This window comes from Limanda limanda, chromosome 15 (assembly GCF_963576545.1).
Source record: "Limanda limanda chromosome 15, fLimLim1.1, whole genome shotgun sequence".
Classification (NCBI taxonomy): Eukaryota; Metazoa; Chordata; class Actinopteri; order Pleuronectiformes; family Pleuronectidae; genus Limanda; species Limanda limanda.
Genome location: NC_083650.1, coordinates 17,163,474 through 17,180,581, shown reverse-complemented (window position 1 = coordinate 17,180,581; position 17,108 = coordinate 17,163,474). Strand labels below are relative to the sequence as shown.

The 17,108-nt window shown below is 40.1% G+C and overlaps 4 protein-coding genes across 4 annotated transcripts; 1 reads left to right on the top strand and 3 right to left on the bottom strand.

Moving 5' to 3' along the window:
* Positions 1 to 3,134: 3,134 nt before the first annotated feature.
* Positions 3,135 to 10,083, bottom strand: snx5 (sorting nexin 5). The gene is made up of 13 exons (XM_061087220.1): positions 9,958 to 10,083; positions 8,783 to 8,887; positions 8,562 to 8,672; positions 8,176 to 8,297; positions 7,930 to 8,053; positions 7,467 to 7,562; positions 7,257 to 7,362; positions 7,075 to 7,150; positions 6,909 to 6,948; positions 6,714 to 6,800; positions 6,023 to 6,182; positions 5,850 to 5,935; positions 3,135 to 4,402 (listed from the first exon to the last, which is right to left on the bottom strand). Exons 1-13 carry the CDS (start codon positions 9,991 to 9,993, stop codon positions 4,352 to 4,354), a joined length of 1,200 nt encoding a protein of 399 aa, XP_060943203.1. The 5' UTR covers positions 9,994 to 10,083; the 3' UTR covers positions 3,135 to 4,351.
* Positions 10,084 to 10,534: 451 nt separating this feature from the next.
* mgme1 (mitochondrial genome maintenance exonuclease 1) lies at positions 10,535 to 13,267 on the top strand. The gene is made up of 5 exons (XM_061087100.1): positions 10,535 to 11,204; positions 11,318 to 11,555; positions 11,641 to 11,773; positions 11,894 to 12,024; positions 12,439 to 13,267. Exons 1-5 carry the CDS (start codon positions 10,688 to 10,690, stop codon positions 12,476 to 12,478), a joined length of 1,059 nt encoding a protein of 352 aa, XP_060943083.1. The 5' UTR covers positions 10,535 to 10,687; the 3' UTR covers positions 12,479 to 13,267.
* si:dkey-76k16.6 (uncharacterized protein LOC566817 homolog) lies at positions 12,043 to 14,859 on the bottom strand. Its single transcript, XM_061087103.1, has 5 exons — positions 14,221 to 14,859; positions 13,963 to 14,073; positions 13,774 to 13,882; positions 13,087 to 13,213; positions 12,043 to 12,986 (listed from the first exon to the last, which is right to left on the bottom strand). The coding sequence occupies exons 1-5, from the start codon at positions 14,290 to 14,292 to the stop codon at positions 12,575 to 12,577; spliced, it is 831 nt and encodes a 276-aa protein (XP_060943086.1). The 5' UTR covers positions 14,293 to 14,859; the 3' UTR covers positions 12,043 to 12,574.
* Positions 14,860 to 14,921: 62 nt separating this feature from the next.
* On the bottom strand, positions 14,922 to 17,040 carry si:dkey-76k16.5 (uncharacterized protein LOC566887 homolog). The gene is made up of 5 exons (XM_061087101.1): positions 16,899 to 17,040; positions 16,707 to 16,814; positions 16,507 to 16,627; positions 15,684 to 15,816; positions 14,922 to 15,598 (listed from the first exon to the last, which is right to left on the bottom strand). The coding sequence occupies exons 1-5, from the start codon at positions 17,028 to 17,030 to the stop codon at positions 15,199 to 15,201; spliced, it is 894 nt and encodes a 297-aa protein (XP_060943084.1). The 5' UTR covers positions 17,031 to 17,040; the 3' UTR covers positions 14,922 to 15,198.
* Positions 17,041 to 17,108: the final 68 nt, after the last annotated feature.

Below are 17,108 nucleotides of genomic sequence, written 5' to 3'. Positions count from 1 at the left end.
TTTGTCTGATCAGATAATTAACATCATTGCACCCTCAAATAATGGCTTTACAAGCAAGGCAACAGGCCTTTCAGAGCTTGTCATCACCTGCCACACCTGAAAGGTCAAGCTGCAGGATGTGCTTGTTAGCATTAGTGACGTCTGAAGCTCTGACAGTACATCTTGAAAAGCTTGTTAACCACACCTTCCTTTATTTTAACGCCCAAAAAAGTACCACTGGGGAATAATTATAAAATCGTATCAATGCAATTATAGTAGCACAATGAACACCTTTGTGATGGATTATGCAAATATGATGCGTGGAAGTTTTCCGTGGAATGCGGAGGTCGGACGCACTTATAATGGAACAGTTTTCTGTCCACACCCTAGGTCATAGGTATGTTTATAGACATTCTTTACACAAGCTTTCCTTGGGCCTTTTGTCGCTATTGTCACATATGTTCTTGTGAGACTTTTACAAAATGCATAGTAAAAAACATATAGGAAAAAACTTCTAAATAGTCCCCCGTGTTAGATCTACTCATTCCCATCAGCTTTAAAATATAACAATAACATTTTTATTTATCATCGTGTCTTTCCTGTACATACAAATAAGCCTCATAGACAGTATGATTAGCAAAGCGTCGTTTCATATGACCTGCTGTACCAAGTGAAAGACCGACAGACCAAACCAATGATCTGCCAAAACGATTGGAGTGTTTTTCATCTTCTGCAAGTAGAAAACCACAGTGGGTGATTTTGACTTCCCTTTGCATTGCTGCTGTACCTGGACATGTGACGTGTTCAGCTCCTGTTCGCTCTTTTGCTAATATTTGTACAGTGTGACAATCAAGAGGATAATAAGCCTTCTACTTATATGACACAGGATCAAACAACTATATTTGTGTTGGTTGCACCAGAGAAAACAACGGAGCAGGGTAAGTTGCCCTGACCTGGGGAAAGTTTGGCCACATTTCATTGTTTTAGCAAGGAGAGACGATATTTGGCCCTGACTTTTTGTAAATCAGTGATATTCCAGAAAAGAATCGATGAATCCCCTCAGTTTTATGTTGTCTCACATGTGCCAATATGAGTGAGCTTGTTTGCTTATTACGAATACTGTCAATAGGGGTTTTCATCAGGGAAATAGCGTTTATTTGTTTTTAAATTTGAACCTGCAATCTGCAGCATTTCACACCAGAGAAAAACAACATTGTAAGAAACTGTCATGATATCTGCCTCTTTGAAGTCGGTGTGTTGGAATATATGGGTATTAGCCCATGGCCTTGGTGGCTGTGTTATTCAGTATGTTTATGTTTTAAACGTTTTCAGCCTCTTCACTTTAAAAACTAGCATTGGAATCCATTTTTAGCAATGTAAACTTTATTTAAATTTGCCGGTCTCTCAATTCTTCGTTTTCAATTGCTGGAGAAAACTTCTCTCAGCAGCCACTGTAGTGCAAATAGAAGTATACACCAAGTTTCAACATAATTCAGTCACCTCTATAACCTGCAAGTTGCTATTTTAACTCAGACGATAGAAGCAAAAGATTAAAAAGGTATATAAATTGGCAGATTGGTGCAACTTTTAACTAATGAGCACCAAGAAGTATAGCCTCCTGCTCTGTTTCACTAAGGAAGAGGTGACGGTTCAGTTTCACCAAAGTGCAGGTGCGCTTTTCTATAGCCAGTCCCTGCAGAGGACACAGTTCCTGTTTGAGGCAGCCTTCATGCTTTATGGCTCCAGTCATTCCCCTCTAGCAGTGACTGCACTTATCATGAAGTTTCAGCTGAACAGTGATAGAGCTGTGGGACATTACGCAGGTGTTCAGGGTCAGTCAGCAGAAATAACATGTCGGCTCTTTGCAGTTCGCCTGTCCATGACCAAAGTGGTTTCATACTCAGAGAAACACTCATTTCATGACATGACACAGCAGAAGAAGAAACCAAGAGGACTGATGTGTGTGTGGTGGATGATTTTGAGATTTTATCATAAAGGCAAAAGTTGATGAGCAATATAATGTGATAATGCCTTTAAAAGACTCAAATATGAAAACATCTTCACTTCTGCATTTAAAGCCTGTACAATCCGAGTGTGCTTAGAGGAGATAAGGATATTCATAAAATCTGCAGTGTCATTCTTTGAAGCCAGCAGATTTCTTGCCACAGACAAATTTCACACAGAATATCATTGCCTCTGGAGTTTCTGAGATTAGCGTAAAAAACGATAAAGGACTTCTTTATCAGTGTAGCATCAGCTGCACAAAAGACTGAAGTTGGGAGGGACATTTATGTTTCACACAGATACTGATCAGATTAGTTGTTGGACAGCACGTACTTTATAAGTAAATGCTGAAAGATCGTGGCACTTTCAAACACGTCAGGCTAAACTCTGACCCTTTTACTATACATTCCTCTTCACAAGTGTTCAGTTGCAGAATTATTGAGGAAGCCTCTTGGATGTGAGGTGAAACATCTTTAGTATCTGCAACTAAGTCCAGTTGCCCTTGATTCAGCTCTGACCTGACAGAAATCCACTCAGCCTTAAATCAATGAATCAACCAATCTGATCATGTAAACATTGACACATGTATCCATTATGGACAATTATATATAATATCCAAGATGGACTAAAACAATACTAATTTCCTTCTCCATGTCTAATTCAAGTTCCTTTCTCTATTGTGTGTGTGGAAATGTATAACTGTTTGTATATGGTCTTTGTATACATTTTACAGTTAAGAATACAGGGAATAAAATGCTACCACGGGCAGAAAGTGTTTGATTAATAACACAAAAATGTTTGCATACGCTGTAATGTTTGGCAGCAGATAATTTGTTTGGGTCACGTTGGTTAGCGCTGGTCAGAGTAAGACATGAAATGTGCATTTCAGTGGTGTGGTGCTGATTCCCTTGAGCACTCTGGCATTTCCTCAAAGCTTACCTAATACTCCTCACTGTCCCATTCCAGGACATACTGTGGTCAATGGATTTAACACAAACATGTGTACAGCTGTGTTTAAATTCATGGGCCCACACACTGAAGCTTGGTGGAAAAATAATAAAGTGAGTGGATGGATTCTGCCACCTAGTGGTATGATGGGTGGCTCAAATACAAACCCGTATGTCACACAAAAAACAGAATGGCAAAAGATCGAACTTGGGAAAAACAGGATTTATTTAATGTAATTGTTACAAATTTATAAAATGCTGTTCTGTAGGAAAAAGCATCATGTAAAGGTATTCACACAGTTGGAATCCATAGAAATACATTCAATTTTATATAAAACTATAATGTATTTAAACTCTCCACTGAGCCGGGTCGGGCCTGTAAAGTATCTTTTTTTTTTCTCCATTTTTTGTTTAGTGCATCTTTTTCGGTTTGAAATAAACCAAGTGTTTAGAAGATCTGGTAAAATATATCATGTCCAAAACATGACAGCCTATAATTAACAATTTAGGGCAAAATAAAGAAGAACAATAATTACAAACTAAAAAGGGAAGAGTGAATAAACCGAGTTGGCCAGGGTGAAGAAGCAGCTGAGGATATAATACATGTGGTACAGGGGTAGTGTGGGTGCCCTGTGCAATGTTGTTGCACATTGTTTGATTTATTCTTCTACCGGTCTCTATGAATCCTCCATACGTACGTCGTTGATTACTGTGGGATCTGACGCCACTTCTTACAAATGTGGATGAATTCCTGAGGTGAAGTGCAGCTATTTTTAAACACTTGATGATCAGTCTTGTCTTCTAACAGCGTGGTTTGAATGCACTCTAATCTCAGAGGCCAAGAATGCAGAGTATGAGGATATTTTTTTCCAGGCACTAGTTTTGCGTCAGTCTTTAGCAAAGGAAAAAGCCCCCGAAAGATTAAGCATATGACCTGTAAAATGTAGGTATTGGCTTTGCAAAAGACATTCTCTAAGCCTTTTTGTAAAAAGGTATTTACATGAGGGAGGAGGTTAGAGTTCAAATTCATGGAGGCAGAAACGTAACGAAAAAGGCAAGATTTATAATATGTGCATAATGTAAAAAGGAGAAATTAAGAAATTACCCACAAAAACAGAAGTCATCTCTGTTAGCGAAATATGGAAGACCTGAATGGTGGCGGCCTCATTCTCTAAAGGCATTACATTGAGTTTGACTTCCATAAATAATGGAAAAGGATGGACCACAGACCAGAGGACAGGGACTCTGTAAACATGGACACATTCGTCTTACGAGACACTGGTGTTTCTCGTGCAGGGTTTTAAAGTGGCATCAGACCCCAGGGTGGGAGCAGAAAGAGGTCTTGGATTCAGGTCCATGCAGGGGCCCTGGGGACGTCAGGTTATACTGGTGATCGTATGGACAGAACCAGTTGAAACACGTCAGTTGCTCTTGAGCAGGTCAATGCATCCTTGCAATAGAGTCGCATTGTTCTGTGGAGACAAGAGGAAACAAGTTTTTCAAGAAAGTATCCATTTATTGTTGTTGCAGATCAGGAAGCATATCCAGAAATACCTTTTACACTTTCTTTAACATTGTGAGCGTTTCTCACATTTTTTTAAATATTCATGGAGCTTGATGAAAACCATCAGGCATATTTAGGGTGCTTATATTTATGAGTGTGTGCAATTTGGTACAGACCCAAATACAAATCTGGATCTAGTGAATTTAAATGTGGCTTCATAGGGGGACTGTTGAACCTTGGCCAAGGTATGCACTCTGCTGAGTGACATCAGAGTTACTGTATCTGCTTTTAATCTGGTTTTCTCTCTCTTTAAAAAAACTAGTTTCCAACATTTATATGCACACTTGTATCCGTTATTATTAGCTTTTTATTATCTTGTGTTTGCATGTATATACAACATATGCTACGTATGGAAACCTTAAAGAATCATTATCTGGATTTTGTGAAACTTGAATATGTCAGATGGGTCGTTCTGAAAACAGTTCTAAAATGCTATGTATACTCACTGATATGTTTACTAGGAACCCTTGCTTCTTGTTAATGTTCATTCAGCCAAACATGGGCAGCAGTGCTATGCATGAAATCATGCTGGTACAGGTCAGGAGCTTCAGTGTTCACAACAAACTGTGATCTTAGCAACTGTTGGTGCCAGACAGGCTGCGGAGTATTTTATAGTATTTAACTGTTGTTTTGCTCAGAACAAAAACAAAACATTCAGTAAGCACTAGCTCTGCAGAAACTCTGTCTTGCTGAGAGAGGTAAGAGGAAAATTTACAGACTGGCTGGTTTCTCAAATAACCAGACTTAACTGAGGTGAGAAGAAAAGCATTTTAGAATGTATGACATTAAGATGAGAGGTCTACAACAGCAGATGATTGTGTCGAGTTTCACTCATGTGAGACAAGAAGTGAAATCTGAAGTGCCAGTGGGCAGAGGCTCATCACAACAGCACAAACAGAGCTAAGTCTGATGAATCTAGATATCTGCTGAGGCTGTAGATGGTGGGTTCTGAATTTCACATCAAGATCATGAATTCATGGATCCAACCTGCCTTACGCCTACAGATCAGGCTGCTGGTGGGGTTGTGATGGCATGAGGAATGTTTTTTGGCAAACCTTGTGCTCCCCTAAATACCAATCAATCAGTATTTGAAAGTCGAAGCCTCTCTCAGTATTGTTTTTGACTAAGTGCATCCCCTCATGGCCACAGTTTACCATCTTCTAATGGCTACTTCCAGCATGATTCTGCACATGTCCAAAAGCTGTCTCAGACAAGAACTGAAGCCGAATACAGTTAATGTGCTTGGTGAGTGTATGTTCCCATGGGAATGTTATTAAAGTATTGTCATTAGTTCAATACTTCTAGACAATATAACAAAGTAGCCCTGTATCTAAGGGTTGTATTATGCTTCTCACCTTGGCATGTTTTATTTCGAGCTCAGCCATCTCTATGAGGTTCTTCCTGAAGGCAACAACACGCCTCCCCTTGAAACCAGTGAGCTCTAGGAGGAAAACATTGAACAGTTTAAGGACTCACATAGCGCATTCCAAGCACAAAAATCTGTCTGAATCTATCAGGATTAACAAACCTTTCTTTCCAGAATTTGAAAGCTTGTCAAATTTCTGCAGGCACTGCTGCTGGTGCTCCTCTGCCTGGGGAATGTCCTTGCTTTTCAGTCGAGCTTTATCTAAAGCCTTGTTAGAGTTCTCGTAGTCAGCTAACGCCCGGGCTCGCCTGTATAAAAGGTCCTAACAGACATGATCCACACAGATGAACATAATGAATGAACTAATAAAAAGTTTTAAAGAAATACTTTAAGAGAACCTTCACTTGAAGCACATTCAAAATATCAATAAAAGCAATCAATGATGAAAATCAATCAATGAAATCAATCAACTCCAATAAGTCAATATTTAATCTCATGTTTTCGAAAGACTGATTTTTACAAAAACAAGTGTTATTATAATAATGATCCAGAAATACATGTGCTTCTGTTTTATGTATCAAGGTTATCCTTTTTTCCCAAATTATAATAGATAATAATTTGGTCTTGAGCTGAATATAACAAAAGTTTTAATTTCCAATATAACTTAAAATGCCTGGCTTGTTGCTCTATCGAATGCAGATTATTTTTTTCAATCTTTCAACTTAACTTGTGGTAAATAGCAGAGCAATACTAACTGCATGTTGGCGTTTTGCCTGCTTGTGATGTGAATCACGACCAGACACCATTGTAATCTGTGGACCTTGGGTAAAGGCATGCGATAAATATGTCTCACCTTCGCAGCCTGAATGTCTCTCATGTAGTATCTTAGCAGTTCAGTCAGTTTCAGCTCCTGGTCAGATGCGACTCTTCCCTCCACTTTCTGCATTCAGAGGCAAAGTCACAGAGTAGCAACCACAGTGTACTAATGAATCAGGATAAATGTTTTTTACAACGTCGCAGTTTTTTTGAGACATGAGGTTCAACTTACTCTGAGTTTCTCAAACAGATCTGACAATTTCTCCAGGTGTCTGACAAAATAAAATTATACAGTGAAAACTCTGCAATTACATGTTTGATTAACATGTCTATGTCTATACATAAAGCATGACATTTGCATCACAACTCAACATGTTGAAAAAGGAAATGACACTCACTTCTTATTTGCTGTACTATCATCCGCTGAGAGACTGTTCAATGTGGCAGAGATGTGAATATAATCATCCGCAATATCTGAAATAACAGAAATGATCTATCAAAACTACAAAAAAACAAAATCCCATATAGAAATTAATTAATTGCAGGACAGGTCCCCTTCCAGTTAATAATGATCTAATACTTTTGTGTGTGCGGGTCATTTTTTCTGCTTTGGCAGTGGAATCTTTTATCTTGCTGTAGTAGTCGAGAAGGAATGTCTTCTCCTGCTCAAAAAAATCATCGACTTCCTGTGTAGGAGACAAACAAACTTGGTAAGTTGGGAAGTGGTTACAACACTGAATCTGTAAGGCTGTCGTACAAACACTGTAGGCAGATCATGCAGAAGCCCCACCTTCACTCCCGAGATAAGGACCTCATCAGCTGACTTCACCATGTTTTTAAAGAATCCTCCAAACATTTCCTTGGCATTCTTCCTTCTCACGGTCAGCTAAAATGACAAAATTAAGAAAGAAGAATTTTAAAATCTCTAAGAGGAATATTACTTATTTGTTGTGTAATGGAACTAAATAAGAACTGAAATATCATTTTTGCTTGTACCAATAGTTCATTGTTTTTGTGTCATTATGCATCACAGTGTGATCCACACGTACATTTAGCCGGTGCTCTTTTATCAAACTGCTACCTAAATATATAAAGCTTGTTCTTCAAACAAACGTTAGAGCGACTGACAAAGACTTCATAACTGCTGATCACAGCAGGATGTAAGCCATGTGTCACAAGTGTCCAGTACACTCTACTTCCTCTCTGTCCAACAGACAAGTTGGAAAAGGAAGTCAGCATTATGAGGAACTCACATCCTGGTCGTACTCTAAGAAAATCTGGAAGTTTCTGTCTTTGTTTAAAATGGGGTGAGAGGACACTCGCTGCAGGAAGATTTCGTGGACTTGGACAGTCTTCTTGAACACAGCCAGGTATTCACTGAACAGAAACAAACAAACACCACATATTACACAAATAAAAGAGCTTTTAAAGGACAAGATTCTGCATAAAGGACACATACAATACAATATATTTATGTTTTGACTGAGAGTCACACTCACGCCTCCAGCTCCTGCTTCATTTTAGCGTACTCTTCTTTGGTCATAGTGGCTTCACCTTCCCCCAGTTTGTGCATCTTCTCTCTTGGGCTTTCGAAGTCAGGCTTTGGGGGCGCTGGAGGAATCTATGACAGATAAAGTCATAGCAGGATTACATTTACTTTTTTTCATTCATTCATGACCGGATAAATGTTCTTATTTGTAAAATACTTTCAAAAGGATAACTGCTTGATTTTTTAAAGATTTACAAATACAACAAACCAAACATATATCTGAATTATCCTTTTGTCATTTAGTACATAGAGCTACAAGAGAAATAGTGATATTACATCGTTTGACTTTGTCTGTGTCTGCGTATGTGAATCATGTGTGCAAGTCGTTCAACTCACTATCAGACCAGCGTAGTCCTCGGTCTCCACCAGAGTGTCATGTAGCCAGATGAAGTCTTCATGCTGCCTAGGGACAGAGAACTCCGGCTTCTGGAAAGCGCTAAGGGTGGTCTGGGAAGAAAGTTACATTAATTTAATATGTTAAAGGAAAACTGTCAACTAATTAGAAAATAGTATTACTGAATATGCTTAAGATTAGGGGTAAGGTTTTTGTTTCCTACCTTTGTATGGACAGTAAACTTGACTTTGTCCCGTTCACAAAGTGCGTCAGGAATGTCAATGAGTAGAGAAGCATCGTTGTTCAGATCCACAGAAACAGAGCGCATCTAAGGAGAGAGAACACTTCAGGGTTATCCAAAAAATGTAGCCAACTGATCCTGTGTGAGAAGACAAAAATATATATTTTTGTATGTTTTCAAACGCTTTTTAATTGTAATTATGGGTCAAAGGCATCAGGTAAATCTTAGCCAATGAGACCAGAATACAAATCCTCAGTGACTGGAGTCTTCCCAGGCCTGACAATATGCAAACAGTTCAGAGGAATGTGCTAATAAAAGATCCTAAATCCAGTCCAATTCCCATCGTGACTGGCTAAAACTTCACGGTGGGGCCAAACTGGGGTTCGAATCTAGAGAATCCAAAAGGAAACAATCTCTCAATCTGTGCAGCTCAGAGTCAATCCAGAGAGTTCATCTGTACAACCAAACATGCAAAGAAAGTATAGTAGTGCAAATCCTCCAGGGGTGTAGAGCTGTGAGTCTCTCGGTGGTGCTGGATAGTGATGGCAGTAAAGTTTGGGATCCAACAGTAAACACAGAATCCAGTCCTTTGGTTTAAGATTCCGCTCCACACCCTTGTTGATCTGCTATACTACGAGATAGAGAGCAAACGGACTTGTCTATTTACTGTTGTGCTGGTTAGGGAACAAATCCTACACCCAGCTGCCAGAGTAAAGAGCACACCCGTCGGGAAGAAGGTCTCAGAGACAGAAGCAGCTGCATTAAAAGTAGGTCAGGGTAAAGATATCGTAGTGTATTTGGCCACTTGTCACAATGCTAGTCATTTTAGTTATTACAGGCCAGTGTGCTGCACAGTTAGTGGAGCAAAGACGTAGCTATGAGCAATTCGCGTAAACTGGGCTAGTTTTAATAAGTTGACCAAGTTGGTTAACATGACCGAACGACGGTTTTCTCAGTCTATATGCAAACTGACTTTACTCGTGAAGGTTTAACAGACTTCCCGAAAGCTTTACCCATGACACGATAGCTAGCTTTAGCCGCAGGCTAGCGTTGTGTGGGCAGGAAAAGTTAGCGGCAATAACTTGCCACAAAGCCAGTTTCAAACTCCCGAGGCTGAGTTTTAATGGGGCTCATGTGCCAGGAGCCCTTCGTCTCACCTTTTCCTTGCTGTTTTCGTCTAAAGAGGATGTCATGGTGAGACTGAAATTGACGGAATGGCAAGAACAGGCCAACCAGCCGAATAACAAAACTAGAAGCAGGAAGCCCTCCCTCCGCTCACTGACGAGCTGTCAAACCGTTTTCTGCGCCCACTTCCTGGTGATGAGAGATAAGCCCCGCCTTACAATGAATTTGATTGGACGGTGTCAAATACACGGAAGGTACGACTGGTGTTTAACCCAATCAGACATGTTGCATTTGTGTATGAGTTTTTATCGAATGTGCTTTCTGATGCCCTCTTTTTAAACAATAATATAAACTGTTGTTTGTCGTTAATGGAAACATGGAGTGGAACAAAAAGTAAGCGAAACTCTAGTTACTCTGTGGAGCAGATGGCTACACGGATGTATTTCGAGGATGCACCGCGTACTATGGGTAACGTAGTTTTGCGCCTTGTGGGTAACGTAGTTTTTTATTGTTACAAAAGCATCGATGAAAATATAATCAGAACTTCACTTCCCGTAGGCGGAAGTTTGTGCAACTGAAAAGACGCGTCGTGTGGAAACAGATGTGTTTGTTTGGAGCGGTAACTTTGGAACATGTTGGGGCAAGTACGTGACCGTGAAATATACCGTAAAGCCTCGAAAACAGCGTGGTTTTGTGTAGTTGGATGCCTCTAAGTAGACAATAAGTCATTGTTCTCAGGTTGTTTGTGTGGAAGTTGTCAGAATGTTTATTGTTAAACGTGTGGTGTGTGTTGGAGGCATCACGCTCATCCAGTGCACCTCCCGCCCTGTGAGGAACTTCTCAGCCTGTCACTGCCTGAACTCTCCTAAACGACGCAGCTCCTACAGTTTAGCGGTCAGTGATCGATACTCCTCTCTGGTGAAGTCCGTCATGTCCTCCAGGGTCAGTTCCCAAACCCCAGACACCCTCCAGGCGGAAGACGAGCACATCTATGGACCTGTTGTCAAAGCTCCAACGCCCTCATCTAAACCAGAGAAGAGGGAGCCTAAGACCCTTCATCCCTTCTTACTATCTGAGAAGACCCTGGAGACAGAGGAGACAGAGTCCGGACCTCCAGTTCGGATTCTGTTGAACAGGGGCCAAGGAGGGTCCTCAGCACCGAGTGTGACCCGCATCCTTCAGCAGACCCTCTCCCCGGACCAGAGATTCTACCTGGAGAGGTGGAAGAGGAAGATGATCGAAGAGCTTGGGGAAGATGGCTTCAAAGAATACTCTCAGAGTAAGTACGTTAAACATACAGTGTGTGAGACTGTGTTAAATTCAGATTGTTATTTGTGACATCTGTGCTCAGAAGTGAGATACTCGCGTTAACCGAAATTTGTTTTCAATCAGATTTGTTCAGGCAAGGCAAGCTTTTCCATTCCACTTTGGATGACATCATGGCGTCGGGTGCAGCACAGGAGAACAAGGCTCCTGCGGACACACCAGAGTATCCAGCTGAGGTTCAGGGATACGTGGAGAGCATCTCTCACGTCCTGGAAGACGTCAGTGCAGTGAGAGCGATTGAAAGCACTGTACATCACGACAGCCTGGACTATCTGGGAATTGTGGATTGCGTTGCTCGCTACAGGTACACACGGTCAATTTGCAGACACAGGTACGGTGTCTTTCCAACGCAAAGTGGATATTTCACACTCGTCCTTTTTTGTTTGCAGAGGTGTTCTATGTCTTATTGACTGGAAGACGTCAGAGAAGCCCAAGCCATTCCTGAGCAACACGTACGACAACCCTATTCAAGTGGCAGCCTATGCCGGGGCTTTGAACAATGACGGAAACTACAAATACCAGGTGTTTTATAGACATAAATGCTGTTTTTCTGATTATAGGTCAGATTATTTATGATTTCTTACTACCACAGTGCTACACACCTTCAAAACTTCATACACCACTGATCTCTTCTCACTGCAGGTTGATCATGGACTCATTGTAGTGGCTTACAAGGACGGCTCGCCTGCCCACGCTCACCAGCTCAGCTCAGAGCAGATGCTACAGTACTGGAGGACGTGGTTGCTGCGACTTGAAAAGTTCACAGAACAGAGGTGAAGAAGTCAGATTCATTTCATTCAAAATAATTTCAGTTTTTAATGCAGGAGGAATTTCAGTCAGAATTAATGTAATATAAAAATGCAGATTTCATTAAACAGGTATTACATTACATTAGATTACATTAAGCTGACGCTTTTATCCAAAGCGACTTACAGTAAGTGCATTCAACCCTGAGGGTACAAACCAAGAACAACAAAAATCAAGAAAGTACAATTTCTTCAAAAATAAAGCAAAACTACAAAATGCTATAAGTAAGTGCCATTTAATTGCTACTAAATTGTTAGTTTCAAAAATTATATATATATATTTTTTATATTTATATTATAAATTGCATTTACCTTTTGATATACCTTTCAAAAGGTATATACAGATATTTTTGACATTACGATTTCTTCTTTTCATTCCAGATCCAGTCATACGTCAATGGCTTTTTCAGAAAATAAATGAGGTGTTTGAAGAGAGCTATGCGAGTGCATTTCCATGAAGCAGGTTTTTTCAGTTTAAGGACACTTAGTTATTTAGAATATATAATATTTTTATTTGTTACCATCCACTGAGCTGTTCATTAAATGCCAGCCAGGCCTGCCTGTATGTGGGATCTTCAGTAAAGCCCATGGTTTTAAAAAGCCTGTAGGAGACCAGGTTCTCCTCCTCTATGAAGCAGTAGACTGGATAATCCTGAGTGTGGAGCCTCTTTGCCATGGTGCTGATGAGGACTTTGGCGTAGCCTTTGCCTCTGTGCTCTGGCAGAGTGTACAGCATTCCCATGGCACACGAGGCATAGGTCAGGATCCAGGACACTGGCCTACGTTGTGCATCCAGCACGCAGCAGGAGGGGAAGTTTGCGATCATGTTGCGGATCATCCCCACAGCCTCGTCATCATTTGCGAACTTCCACGTCTGACTCACCCAGCCAATGTGGGATTCATCCAGAGAGCCGAGGGAGATTCCTGAGCTGAACACAACAAAAAGCAGAATTATGAACAACCTATAAGACCTGTGATGATCATGACCTGTCTCCAGAATTAAGATGTAATTGCTTGGATAGGCCCTACCTGTCTACAGAGGGAAGCTTGGATACATCCTCTAATATCATCATGTGACACACTGCCAGTTTCTTGCTGGACACGTGTTTTTCTGATGCCACTGCATTGAATGTCTCCATGTGCCGATGACTGATTGCTTGGACAAAATAAAATAAGTTTATTTTTTGTATTATTAAAACAAGATTAAGGATTCCAGTGTCAGAAATTTTTTCCACCTTGATTTGAAACTAATTATGCAAATGTTGGTATTTTTAGAAGACAGACAGATCAAAACATTTATTTAATGTTCATTTCTGGTTTGAGCGTTGGTTTTAACGAATCTACTGATCTTTGACCTCATAAACTTTTGAGGTGTCAGAATTTGACAGAAATGGTATATCTTTCTCAGATCATTAAATGATATAACACCAACAGTGGGAGGACTTTGACAGGAATGAAGGAGAAGCAAAGTTCAAAACACAGCTGCATTAAACCTTAATGGCAGCAATGTAAAATAATGCAGATGTCTGGGTTTTGGAACTTAGTCCTTATTGATCTGTCTTCATATGTCATTTAATGGGAAATGCTTTCATTAAAAATGCATAGATCAGTGCATTATAATGTCATGATAGTATTTCAGTCACTACATAGGGCTGCTCTGTTAAGATCAATTTGCTAAAAAATGACAGCATAAATTAGAAAAAAAATGTATTTTACCAAGACAGAGAAACTTGGTCCAATCCAGGATAGAGGACTTTCGTATGGTTTCCTCCATAAGTGCTTCATCCGTCGCAAAAAACAGTATATCTTTGAAGAGATCACCTTTCTGGAAGAAAAATATGTGATGATATTGTTCGCAGAAATACACAGAAACTGTGTGCGTGTGCGTGTATGTGCGTGTGTTACCTGCACATGCATTGGTCTGCAGACAATCACAGTGAAGTGTGGCCATGTGTCCACCAACACCTGGACAGGGTCTGAGCTCACTCTGTTCAACAGGACCAAATTACCGTACACCTTGAAAACAACGCAAACAGCTCAATCATAATCCAGATAATTAAATACATTCAGTTATTATTACTGAGACGGTGACAAGATAACACTGTACGAGACCGACACGAATCAACGAGTTACGATCTGACATTTCAATCTGACTTTACAAACCAGTAGTGACCGAGGTAGATGTCTTCTCAGCCGGGTCTCTGCCTCTTTCAGCTGCTCTCCGGTCAGCTCCATGGTAAGTGTCGGTGATAGTCTCTGAACTGTAAAGACATGTACCCTGCAGTAAACGAATTTATATGTTTATGGTTCTGAGAGATTGGCTGTGCTGGAGATACAGGCTGACGTTGGGATTGTTTATCGATTCGCACTTTCGCCACGAAGATCGAGAGCGAGTTTGAATGGGGAGGGGGGGTCCCTAAAATCAGTTTTTTGTAGTTTACCACGTATCGAACAGGTCTTGATATTTTAAATCCTTCAACAGATGTATGGAAGCCATTTTCCTCATTGTGGCTATGCTCAGTTTAGACAGGGTGATTTGTGTTCCAATTGTTTCTTATCCATTTGCTAGTTTACTTTCTATAGACATTCCACACAAATACTGATGATCACATGTCATCTGCTAATAGGATTCATTTATCTTCCCCTCCCTGCATATGGTGTGACCACATGATTCATGTTTACCAAGAAATCACGTGGTATGGTCATTATACTATTACTTCTGCATTGCTCTGCACACACCAACTGTACAGTAAATATGCTTGGAGTTCAACAAAAAATAGTAATAGTAGAGTAATGGGTAATATAAGACTTCTAGACTGATGCACCAACTTTTCATGAAATATCTAATAAGATGAGATCGAACGGATGGATAGATCACTTTTATTTGACAGATCTGCTGTAAAAGGAAATAGTTTTATTTAAAGTATGTCCCTCATTATTATTATTAAAATCCACATTTGGATGCATAGCTTTGGAGAAACAGTAAAGGTTTATATAAATTTGAAGAAGATTACAACAGCATTGACAGAAAGTGTTTTTAAACAACTTCCTTATTTTACCATTACATTTCATTCCTGTTTTATTCATACAGATACAAGTTCCTGTCACAGTGTATCAGCTACACATTCAAAACTTTTGAAATCAAACGTTGATGTCAAACCACTGCGCCCTGTATGAAGGATCTTCAGTAAAGCCCAGGTTTTTAAAAAGCCTGTAGGAGACCACGCTCTCCTCCTCTATGAAGCAGTAGACTGGGTGGCCTTCAGCATGGAGTCTCCTGGCCATGGTGCTGACCAGGATTTTCGCATATCCTTTCCCCCTGTACTCTGGAAGAGTGTACAACATGCCCATTGCGCAGTAATCATACACCAGGATCCAGCTCACGGGCCGACCCTGTCTGTCGGTGATGCAGCATGTCGGAAAGTTGCCAATGTAGTGTTTAATCACGTTGTAACCTTGCTCGGTTCCTCCAAACTTCCAGGTTTTATTCACCAAGTCAACGTGGGAAAGGTTAAGAGATGAGATCCTTGATCCAAGCTCACTGTATGAAAAAACCATTATGATAACCTCAGATCTGAGAGGAGAGAAACATAAGATAAAGGGCTTTTAATGATCTGAGCGTGTACCTGTCGACTGTTGGTGTGAGAAGATGGCTGCTGTCTGCCAAATACAGAAGATGCACCAATGCAAAGGGTTGGATGGAAACTTGTCTGATAGAAGACACTTCTTTGAGAATGGGTTCATTGGATGTGTTGAGTCCTTAAAAGAGAAAAAATATTTAGGTTTTTACAATTGGGCTATTTTTCTTTACAACTGGTGGAGTAAGTATTTACATAACTCACTCAGGAAAAATAAGAAAACCTTGCATGAATAATCAATAACTAGTAAAATATGAAATTAACAGTGTCTTGACAAAACAATTGTCAAAACAGGAGATCCCTGAAAATTATAATGGCCTTCTACAAAAGAGAGAATTAAATAGCAAACGTAGATATTGACAAATGCTTCAGGTCCGATTTTACCTTTCCATGTTAATAAATGTGTTGTGTGGAGAAGATCACTTTTCTTTTGTTTCCTTTAGCTTCTTGTCTGATACCTCTGATAAGCATTACTTGGAGATCTATATATGAACTGTGTAAATTTAGCTGTATGCTATGTTATATAGATTATTATTACTGATGATAATGTATAATTATCAAATTTTCTTTGATTATAATGGATCATATTTCATAAAGTACATGTGTAATGTACCAAATTGTTGATTCCAAACTACAATAACTAGCGACGTTTTAAGGCACAACATTTACCTTGGAACTGTGTGGGAATATAAAGTGGCATGAAACAGAAATCACCAGGCTACAATAACGTGGAACTTTATGAGCTGGAGTTGTCTTGTACTTTCATGACTGAACAAGAAAGTACTTGTTGTCTGCAGTGCTGTGACCTCACCTCCAATGTTGAAATCTGTACTCCAGTCAAGTACATTCTCCTGTGTAAACAAGTCCTTTAAAACCTGTGCATCCGTGCTGTAGCATGACACCTTTTTCCTGAGCTGCAGTGCAAGCTTGACCTGGAAAACAAACACAAAATCAAGCAACCATGTGGCAGCATACCCAACGAATACCCAAGGTCCAAGGAGATGAACTCACCTTGGGATCAGGTCTGCAAATGATGACCTTAAAATCAGGCCACGAATCAACAACCACCTCCAGCGTACTTGGTTTGTTCCTGTTAATACCATAGAGGAAGCCATAGACCTTAAAATGGGGGAGGAAAAAGAATCGCCTCAGTTGTTTACAGGTGCACTGCGATTAAATGGTGACATATTGAGGATTAAATACCTTGTAACTTTTTGGTAGGTGTTTGAACAGAACTCCTTCAGCAACCTTTAGGTCATCTTTGTTCAGGACCTTCATGTTTGGCTGGTGGAGCCTCCCGGATGCAGTTCGATCTGCCTGCCAGTTTGAACTCATCTGTTCCGGTAAAAACGGTTTCAGAGTCCAGAACCTGTTAAATCATTTACAGTCTGTCATCAGCTTCACACACTTTAT

Bases quoted from the DNA above. Each gene is read 5' to 3' on its own strand.
- snx5 (XM_061087220.1), bottom strand. From the start codon at position 9,993: ATGACATCCTCTTTAGACGAAAACAGCAAGGAAAAG. The intron at 6,949-7,074 runs GTGAGTGTCATT...TTATTTTGTCAG, and splicing joins GATAGTACAGCAAATAAGAA to ACACCTGGAGAAATTGTCAG. The intron at 4,403-5,849 runs GTGAGAAGCATA...TTGTCTCCACAG, and splicing joins TCGAAATAAAACATGCCAAG to AACAATGCGACTCTATTGCA.
- mgme1 (XM_061087100.1), top strand. From the start codon at position 10,688: ATGTTTATTGTTAAACGTGTGGTGTGTGTTGGAGGCATCACGCTCATC. The intron at 11,205-11,317 runs GTAAGTACGTTA...GTTTTCAATCAG, and splicing joins CTTCAAAGAATACTCTCAGA to ATTTGTTCAGGCAAGGCAAG. The intron at 11,556-11,640 runs GTACACACGGTC...TTTTGTTTGCAG, and splicing joins GATTGCGTTGCTCGCTACAG to AGGTGTTCTATGTCTTATTG.
- si:dkey-76k16.6 (XM_061087103.1), bottom strand. From the start codon at position 14,292: ATGGAGCTGACCGGAGAGCAGCTGAAAGAGGCAGAGACCCGGCTGAGA. The intron at 14,074-14,220 runs GTTTGTAAAGTC...GTTGTTTTCAAG, and splicing joins ATCTACCTCGGTCACTACTG to GTGTACGGTAATTTGGTCCT. The intron at 13,214-13,773 runs GTAAAATACATT...ATTTTGTCCAAG, and splicing joins GACCAAGTTTCTCTGTCTTG to CAATCAGTCATCGGCACATG.
- si:dkey-76k16.5 (XM_061087101.1), bottom strand. From the start codon at position 17,030: ATGAGTTCAAACTGGCAGGCAGATCGAACTGCATCCGGGAGGCTCCAC. The intron at 16,628-16,706 runs GTGAGTTCATCT...TTTGTTTTCCAG, and splicing joins TTTGCAGACCTGATCCCAAG to GTCAAGCTTGCACTGCAGCT. The intron at 15,599-15,683 runs GTACACGCTCAG...TTTTTCATACAG, and splicing joins CTCACACCAACAGTCGACAG to TGAGCTTGGATCAAGGATCT.